Here is a 9,525-nt window from a genome sequence, read left to right on the forward strand (position 1 = left end):
TCTCCAATATTTAATATTTCATTAATTATTTGAGTCTGGCCCCAGCACATTGCACACTCCTGCAGTAAATGGCAAAGTCAGCTGGAATGGAAATGAGCCCTGAAGTTTTCCATTCTGTTGTGAGAAGGAATGGGAGGATTCTGAAGGCAGAAATTGGGATTTTGGTTTTTGAGGTGGTGCCCTCCATCCCAGCCCTAAAAACATCCCTGTGTGTACCCACCCCAAGGCAGCTTCAGGAGCTTTGGGAAGCTGCTTCTCAACACAGCTGTAATCCAGAAACATTTTTAATTCTTTTTCCATTCCTTGAAACATTCCTGCTGCTGTGCTGCTGGTGGGTCCTAATCCATTTTTTTAATTGGGTTTCTGAGGAACTGCATTTAATAAGCGTGTGTGGGAGCAATTCATGTTCCTCCTGAGATCCTGTTAACGTCCTTTATAATTCAGATTTATAATTCCACGAGGGTTTCCAGAGCCCCTGTGGACRTTTATGTGCTCCAGGCAGCTGAGTTTGGTGCAGCTCCAGATTGTGGTGTTGTTTTGCCYTTTTCTCAAGGCTATGGAGGAGGATTCAATGAACGGGAGAACGTGGAATACATAGAGCGGGAGGAGTCCGACGGGGAGTATGATGAGGTAAGAGAAGGGCAGGGATTACTCTGGAGAGATTCTTGTGTTTTTTTAGGATATCCCATAGAATTGAAATTCAAAATGTTCAAGTTCCCATTTTCTGTGGAGTCTCACTGTCCCAACAGCAAACATCTTTTTAAAAATTTCTTGTCGCTAATTGATGTTCCATTATGCTCTGCTTTTCCTTGGAGCAAGATCTTGTTTTAAATTGATGACTGTTTATTTTCTTCTATGATGACTTCTATTTTCTTATAGAAATGTTATCAAAAAATGCACTTTTGATTATTTTTGAATAAATCCTGTTCTAATCCTGGTATAAAATTCCTCAGTTTGGGCGCAAAAAGAAAAAGTACCGTGGGAARCCTGTGGGTCCCGCCTCTATCCTGAAGGAAGTGGAAGATAAGGAATCTGAGGGGGAGGATGAGGAGGATGAGGATGAAGATCTCTCCAAGTATAAATTGGATGAGGTAGGATGGTTTGTTGTTTTTAGAGCAGTTTTTAATCATGATTTCAGTGCTGCTCAGTGTTTTCAGCTGCCTGCAGAGCAGAACTCTGGGAATAATGGTGCCCAGCGCTGCTGGAAAAGATGTGCACAAGCTCTGCTTTGTTCTGAATACCTGCACTCAAAAATGGGCAGTKTCTTAAATCATAGATTACAAGCTTATCTGAGATCAGAACACAAAATTCCAAGATCTTTCTTTGAAACCTGGATGTGTGGTTACCTTGTATAGCCAGTGCTCTTGAGTTTTCTTCTTTGGCTTTTAAAACCACATCAGATTTATTTTTTATAAAATTAAATTAAATGTTCTGAGGGGTTTTTTTTCATCTTTTCTGAGCTATATGAGCATCACTTATTGAATTTTCCACGTCTTTGGACAGCAGCCCTGCAGAGACAYGTGCAGATGGTCATGTTTTGCACAGGAGTCACAAACTTTGCATATGAGACGTGTCTCTGCAGAGTTGGGCCCTGCTTAGGGATTGTGAAAATTCATTTAAAGTGGTAAAAAGGTGTTTGTGTTCCTATTAATGTCATTAAATAATGGGGTGTGTTGCAGGGTTTTTATTACTTTGGTTGAAGCCCCAATTGTGGGGTTTCATCAAATTCAGTTCAATTTTCAAAGGTCGGAAAGCAGCACGAGATAAATGCTGGAATAAGTAAACACTGAAGGGAAAGTAAATCATTTTCTGAGTGTGTTGTGTGCTGTGTGTGTRTCCCAGGACGAGGATGAAGATGATGCTGACCTGTCCAAGTACAACCTGGACGCCAGTGAGGAGGAGGACACCAACAAGAAGAAGAAGCCSCCGAGGCGCAGCCGCTCCAAGTCCCGCTCCTCCCACTCGCGCTCGTCCTCGCGCTCATCCTCTCACTCGAGCTCAAGGTCTAGGTCCAGGTAAACGGGTACAGGTCCAGGGTRACGCCAGGCAAAATGTCAGTATCTGACTTCCTTATTTACTTTGTCTTGATTGCTTTACAGTTGTAGTTAATGATGTGCATAACTCTCCGTTTGCAGGGGTGGTGATGCTSTGCCTGAGCCGTGGGAGGCTCCGTGGGCATTGTTGTTTGTTCTGTGTTTGATTAAATCCTTCCAATAAATTGAATAATGTCATTTATTTTCAGGTTYTTCAGGCTTGCTGGCYGTGTGTGGTTCAGTARTTRAACAGAGGGTGGCAYTGCAGGARTGAGAGGAGGTGGCAGGAGAGGCAGGGAAAGGACACAGTGGGAATATTCTGGGAATAAAGATCAGAAACTTGAATTTGGTTTAATGGCAAATGACAGAACTTTAAATGCAGTGGCAGTGTTGTCAKAAGAWTCCCATCAGAACCTCCCCATCMCTGGCAGTGTCCAARGCCTGGTCTGGTGAAAGGTGTCCCTGCCCGTGGATCAGTGAAATAAGATGGGCTTTAAGGTCCCTCCCAACCTAAACCAGCCTGGAATTCTCTAATAACACTGAAGCTTTTTGTGGGACCACACAAAGGTCTGCTGGGCAGACTTAAGCTSTCTCATTACTTTTTTAATTCAGTAATAAATTAACAATTCAGTCAATGCTTTGAAATCGGGTGATGTCATTAATACTGGAGCTTTTGAGCTGCCTTACAGCTCACACAAGGAGCATCCTGATTAATCACAATAATCTCCCAGGGTCATTTATTAAATTCATCTATGTGAATATTAAATTTCTTCTAATCTTCCCAGCTTTATCAYTGCCCCTCTGTGCTCTCAGTGCTGTCACTGCCCAAATCCTGCTGCCTCTTCTGTTCCTCAGCCTCCCCTCCTTCACTCCTCGGAGCAGTGGAAGTACAGTTCTTTGGTGGGAGGCTCCAAAGACACTCAGCAGCCTCACTTGCCCATAAATTTGATCACTAATTCACAAATACTAACAGTGAAATAAAAAATAACTTGTCCTGTCTTAAATTTCAACTTCTTCTTGAACTTTCTAGCTACAGATAATTGGAAATATCAGTTGTCATTTGTGAATGCTATTTTGGAGGTTTTAAAAAGGTTTAAATGTATTTTCAAGCTAGGAAATGTTGACTTTGCTGTGTCCTGCCCAGTCAAATGAGAAAGTCATGGTAACAATATAAACTGAGAGTTTGAGAGCAAGTAAAATGTATTTTTCCTGAAAATATTATTAGAAATTGTTTACAGTGCTTTCATTTGCAGTGATTGCTGGAGCCTGCTGCCACTGTTAACTTTCTCTTGTGGTTTGTGCTTTAAAGAAAATCCATCAGTGAAAAMTTGGGAAATCATTTTGGCCACTTAACAAATCGTGTTGGATATGGCTGTATTTTACCCCCAACTTAACTGCTTAATTTTTAATTCTTGATGGAAATTTGAAGCTGATTACAAAGTGCTTGTGAGAGCTGGCTGGGGAAAAATTGAGCTGACCAGTCCCAAGGCTCTCATCCTTCCTGTCTTTCAAGGAAACTGATGGYTTTCCAGTTAAGGCACAAATTCAGGCATTGATTTCATGAAATAATGAATARATATGAAGTTATTYCTTTCTGCCAAGTAACTGCAGTCCTGTTTCATTGTTGTGCTTTGTTTTAGGAACCATATCTAAAGCTGACTTGATAATGTTTTAAATGCAAGATCTTGCTGTGTAAAAGTGTCTGGTTTAAAATGTGCAGTGGTGATGCTGGGGGCAGGAGGGGATTGGCATTTTAGGGACTCAGACTGTGTTGCTGCCTCATGTCTGCTGCTCTCAGGAGCAGTAACTCCTAAATGCCAGTCAGACACTGGAAAAAGATCTCCCATGTTGTTGCAGGTCCCATTCCAGGAGTTCTTCCAGTTCCAGATCAAGATCCCGCTCCAGCTCGAGGGAGCAGTCGCGATCTCGTGGGTCCAAATCCAGGTGAATGAGGTACCACCCTGTCCTTGCACAGACAGAAGGGCAGAGGCACCAACTGCTTTGATCCCTGCGTCAGGCTGTGCTGCTCACACAAACATTAACTGCTTTTTATCTTGGAAGTCAGAGCTGCTGGCTCTCTGCACCAGATGTTGGCACCCCAGCCGTGTGGTGCAGGAGGTTAAGTCTGGCCTAGGCTGGATGAGTGGACGCCACCGAGCTGCAGTGGAGGAAGAAGGATTTGAGTGCATGGTTCCCTGCTGCAGGCATTTGGGGGCTTTTCCTGGTTCCACTGGTGCTGCTTGAGCTGGAGGAACTTTGTAAATGCCACTGTATTTCTGGTTGTGTGTTCAGTGATCATTCTGCACTTTCCACAAGACAGTGCAGCCGTTCCATATAAACCCAGGGGGTTGCAGGGAAATGCAGGGAGAGGCTGAGAGCAGTGTGAGGGATTTGTGTGGGGCACTCACTCACCTGGACAGGGACAAAAGCACATTGGAGGTGTCCTTGCACAAACACTCCACTGGCAGAACGTTCCCTCTGTGATGGAATCAGGAGCTGTCCCTTCTCCATGCATGCTGAGAATCCCAAAACTCTAAATAAGGAAGCTTGARTTGGGAAGAACAATCACAAATGGTGCCACCACCCTTTGGTAGCAGGGATGTGCTGTGGTTTATCCTGTGAGGGTCAGAATGGAATGGATTTTGTGCTTTTGGGAGGAGAAAAAGGGTCCCTGTGCCCCACCAGAGGAGCTCTGTATTCCAGGAGATGTTTTTAAATATATTCTAAGAGGCTTTTTGCAGTATTCTGGTTGAGGAAGGTTTTACAGATGTAGTTTGAGATCTTTTTAACAGCTGGATTGTTCCTGTTTGGTCAGATGAACATGCAGTGTGAAATATTAAGATAAACTGAGCCGTGGTTTTAAATGGATCTAAATCAGCTTTAGATCTCTGGTTTCCAAGTTATCCTGAGGTGTGAATTTCGCTGTGGAGGAAGGTCCTTACAGAGGCAACTTCCCAGCCATTTCCCAGTGCTTTTTTTTTTTTGCCAAAACGGCTCATTTTGGTGAATGCTGGGAAGAGCTTTCCASACCATTGGTGGTCCATTTATCAGGAAACACTATTAGCAACATTTCTTAGGAAAACTGCCGTGGCAGTAGAAGTGTTCTTGGCAGAGTAAGTATGAAAACCCCTCGTGTTGATTTTCCTCACCCCTGGTGTAAACAGAATAGTGAATGTTGTTGAAAACTGTCTCTGCTTGTTCTTTGTGCCTTCTCCATGATCCCAGAATTAAATCTGATTTATTTCTCAATCAATAAAGATCCAGCTCCAGGTCCTACAGGGGGTCTTCCACCCCAAGGAAAAGATCTTACTCCAGCTCTCGCTCCTCGTCTTCCCCCGAGAGAGGCAAGAAGCGGAGCCGCTCTAGATCCTCTTCCTCTGGTGATCGCAAAAAAAGGCGCTCGAGATCACGGTCACCCGAAAGGTTTGGGTTTATGTAGAATAAGAATGGCTGTATTGAAATGTGTGATGGTTTATTGTAGTTATCCAAGGATTGAGATTCACTGGGAAAYGTTTGAATCTGAGCAGTTGTTCTCATAGTAAAAGTAGTGTCCTCACTTGTCCTATTCTTACTTYTGTTAGCCCCTCTGTAATTGTTTTTTTTTTTAAAAATAATCCCCTCCCAATGAAATCCCTCCTGGTTGGAGCATGTTCTRTAGAAAGACCTGGCTCACCCTTCTTCCAGTCTGTGACAGTGTTAATATGTTCATTATTGAATTATTTTCATAAGTAAATACTGCATTTAGAAACTGTATTCTACTCTCAGTGTTAAAGTTAGATTTTTATTATTAAATTATTGGCTTAAAGTTACTTGTATATTCTTGTAAGGCCCCTATGAGCTATACTTGGCTTCCAGCTATGGTAGGATACTGCTCAAAGTGGGTGCCAGGATGAACTGGAGCTCATTTCTGTGCATGCTTTCTCCATTTGTATCTTGCAGACGCCGCAGATCTTCCTCCGGATCCTCCCATTCCGGTTCCCGTACGAGTTCTAAAAAGAAATAATGTAGAAAAAGCTCACATTTACAAAAACCCACCAAAATTCCAGTCAGTGCATGAGACATTTTTAAGAAGTTGGTGTCTTACTTGGTCAGAAGTGCTCAATCTGCTAGTAGAGGTGCATGTCTGTCCTGGCTTTCTGGCAAACTGCAGCTTTGTTCATCCATCACCCAAACGTGCAGTAGCATTTTAAGCCATAAACCCCCCCGGCACAGGGGGAAGTTCTGCGGTGTTGGGGCGGGGGTTTATTATTTTTGAAGATCAGTTCCTCCATTCCTGGCTCCCTCAGATGGAGGAGCAGGTTGGCAATGTCCTGGCACAGCTCTTTGTGTGAGGAGGAAGCCGTGAGTTTTCCAGAGCATGGGACCACAGCAGGGGCAGGGCTGGGCTCAGCTGGTACCAGCACTGAGCCTTAGGCTGAGCAGTTTTTTCTTTTGCCACGTAGCAGTCCCAGTGCAGATGGACACCCCTGTTTAGCAGCTCAACCCCCCAGTCCATCATGATTCCACAGAGGGAATTAACCTCCATTCCTGGGCAGTGAGGACGTTTGCAGCCAGCACAGTGCTGTGGCTGTTTCCAGACCCGGACTCCGTGATCCCTCCTTACAAACGGATCATTTGGGATCTGCTCTTGAGCTGGAGGAGTATGGAACTGGCTCCTTGGAATCAAGGGAAGCTTCCGCAGGCCGCCTGTAAAATTCCCTTTGGGGCTGACTAAAATTTTCAAGGTATCTCAATTTTATTTTTCTTTAAAACTGAGAAGGAATAAACTGTCTAGAAAGTTCTGGCATCTTCAACGTGTTCTTCATCGATCATTCTTTTTTCCCTTCAACATAATTTATGGCTTAAAATGCTTTATGGAATCCATTTGAGTATAAAACTTGGTCTCTCTTGAGCTCCRTTTGGTTAAGAAAGGTTTAAGTTTCTTCAGTGCCATCACAAGGTAAGTATGGTAAGGAAAATTTTTCTTTTTAAGCAAGCCAAGAGCAATATACCTGCATTTATTTCAGTAATAAAACTGCCAGATTTGCTGCTTGTTTTGATAAATTGCACAGAAACAAACGGAGCAAAATTGAAAAAACTCCATTCTGCTTTTTTTTCTCTCTCTTTTTTTTTTCTTTTTTTTTGAGCCAYGTCTTACGGACTGGTCTAGAAGTGAAATGTTTTTGGTGTAGAGGTATTTTGATAAATCTCTTTGCAGAAAAAAAAAATGCAGTTTCTTTAATGCTTTCTTTTCTAATTTCCATGCTAAGTGTGTGTAGGTTGCACAAGAGCAGGTTAGTCTGTAACTGTGCCTCTGACTTCAACGTCCAACTAAACTGTAAAACCAGATCAAGTAGACGCTCTGTTGTTAGCCTTGGGTTTTCTTGTGCTTTGTATTCCAATTGTTGCTGTACTTAACAGATGAGAGGTTTTAAATTTAGCAACTGATAGGCCACAGGCAAAGGAGGAGGAGGAGGATGGTTCATTTGGCTTAGAGAACATGTAAGGCAAAATGATGCTGTAGACAAGTGTAAATAAAACCTGTGAGTCAACCGTGCTCGTCTGCTGTGTCTTGGGGACACTCGGGACTTCCCTGTCACCCTCACTGACCCCGTGCCATGTGTGACCCCACCTGGCCCGTGCATCCCACCTGTTCACATTGCAATTATTTATAAGTACTGAAAATAATTTTTAGTTTCAACAGTAAATGGGCTTTTGCAAAACTTCAGGGTGTTTTCACAGAATCGTGGAATATCTTGGGCTGGAAGGGAGCCACAGGGATCGTTTTTCCAGCCCCTGTCCCTGCCCAGACCCCCCAACAATCCCCCCTGTGCATCCCTGGCAGCGCTGTCCCAACGCTCCTGGAGCTCTGGGACCATTCCCTGGGGAGCCTGGGCAGTGCCAGCACCCTCTGGGGACAGGAAAACCTTTCCCTGATCCCCCTGCCCTGTCCAGCCTGAGGCCGTTCCCTCTCCTCCTGTTCCTGTTCCCTGGAGCAGAGCCCGACCCCCCCGGCTGTCCCCTCCTGTCAGGGGTTGTGCAGAACCACAAGGTCACCCCAGAGCCTCCTTTGCTCCAGGCTGAGCCCCTTTCCAGCTCCCTCAGCCTCTCCTGGGGCTCCTGGTGCTCTGTTCCCTTCCCCGCTCCGTCCTTCCCGCAGCCCGGTTCCCGTTCCCGCACCGTTCCCGTTCCCGCACCGTTCCCGCAGCCCGATTCCCATCCCCGCTCTGTTCCCACTCCGTTTCCATGCCCGCTCCATCCCCGCTCCGTTTCCATCCCCTCTCCGTTCCCGTAGCCCGGTTCCATCCCCGCTCCGTTTCTATCCCCGATCCCTTCCCGCAGCCCGGTTCCCGTTCCCGCAGCCCGGTTCCATCCCCTCTCCGTTCCCGCAGCCCGGTTTCCATCCCCGCTCCGTTCCCATCCCCGCTCCGTTCCCGCAGCCCGGTTCCCGTTCCCGCAGCCCGGTTCCATCCCCTCTCCGTTTCCCCAGGCCCTGCCCGCTGTCGCTCCCGCCCTGTCCCGGCCCCGGGGCGGATCCCGCCCGTCCCTCCCATAAAGCGGCGGCGCTGTGTCCGCGGGCGCTCCCGGCTCTGTGCCCGCTCGGTATCCGCTCGGTGCCCGCTCTGTGCCCGCTCTGTGCCCGCTCTGTGCCGTCGGTGCCGCTCCATGCGGGATCCCCCGGCCCCGGGATGAGCCCCTGGCAGCAGCGGGCACCCAACGGCAGCGCTGCGGGCGGGATGGCCCCGCGGGGGAACGGCACGGGCCGGGCGGCGGAGCGCGGCAGCGCCGTGTCCGTGGCCATCCCGCTGACCATGATGCTGACGGGCATCGTGGGCAATGCCCTGGCCATGCTGCTCGTGTCCCGCAGCTACCGCGCCAAGGGCAGCCGCAGGAAGCGCTCGTTCCTGCTGTGCATCGGCTCGCTGGCGCTCACCGACATGCTGGGCCAGCTGCTCACCAGCCCCATCGTCATCTCCGTGTACCTGTCGGGCCGGCCCTGGGCCGCCATGGACCCCTCGGGCCGCCTCTGCGACTTCTTCGGCTTCAGCATGACGGTGTTCGGGCTGTGCCCGCTGCTGATCGCCAGCGCCATGGCCGTGGAGCGGGCGCTCGCCATCCGCGCCCCGCACTGGTACGCGAGCCACATGAGCCCGCGGGCCACCGAGCGCTGCCTGCTCGCCATCTGGGCCGCCGGGCTGGCCTTCGCGCTGCTGCCGCTGGCCGGGCTGGGCCGCTACGCTCTGCAATGGCCCGGCACCTGGTGCTTCATCAGCACGGCCGATAGCAGAGCCTTCGCCGCCGCCTTCGCCTCGCTGGGGCTGCTGGCGCTGCTGGTCACCGGCGCCTGTAACCTGGCCACCATCGAGGCGCTGGTGTCCCGCTGCCGAGCCAAGGCCACCGCCGCGCCCAGCGGGGCCCAGTGGGGCCGCATCACCACCGAGACGCTGATCCAGCTGCTGGGCATCATGTGCGTGCTGGCGGCCTGCTGGTCACCGCTGCTGGTACGTGCGGC

At 48.3% G+C, this 9,525-nt stretch overlaps 2 protein-coding genes across 2 annotated transcripts in view; both read left to right on the forward strand.

Moving 5' to 3' along the window:
- Positions 1 to 6,813, forward strand: part of ZRANB2 (zinc finger RANBP2-type containing 2) — a 10,019-nt gene extending 3,206 nt beyond the window's left edge. Inside the window, exons 5-10 of the mRNA XM_057388058.1 lie at positions 554 to 630; positions 954 to 1,091; positions 1,843 to 2,015; positions 3,891 to 3,977; positions 5,292 to 5,456; positions 5,973 to 6,813. Coding sequence (XP_057244041.1) covers positions 554 to 630; positions 954 to 1,091; positions 1,843 to 2,015; positions 3,891 to 3,977; positions 5,292 to 5,456; positions 5,973 to 6,036 — 704 coding nt within the window. The 3' untranslated portion in view covers positions 6,037 to 6,813. The remainder of the gene's footprint in view (positions 1 to 553; positions 631 to 953; positions 1,092 to 1,842; positions 2,016 to 3,890; positions 3,978 to 5,291; positions 5,457 to 5,972) is intronic.
- A 1,858-nt stretch (positions 6,814 to 8,671) lies between these two features.
- Positions 8,672 to 9,525, forward strand: part of PTGER3 (prostaglandin E receptor 3) — a 7,099-nt gene continuing 6,245 nt past the window's right edge. The window contains exon 1 of the mRNA XM_057388057.1: positions 8,672 to 9,514. Coding sequence (XP_057244040.1) covers positions 8,702 to 9,514 — 813 coding nt within the window. The 5' untranslated portion in view covers positions 8,672 to 8,701. The remainder of the gene's footprint in view (positions 9,515 to 9,525) is intronic.

Source organism: Malurus melanocephalus, unplaced genomic scaffold (assembly GCF_030028575.1).
Source record: "Malurus melanocephalus ecotype Western Australia unplaced genomic scaffold, MMel_1.1 scaffold_1529, whole genome shotgun sequence".
Taxonomy (NCBI): Eukaryota; Metazoa; Chordata; class Aves; order Passeriformes; family Maluridae; genus Malurus; species Malurus melanocephalus.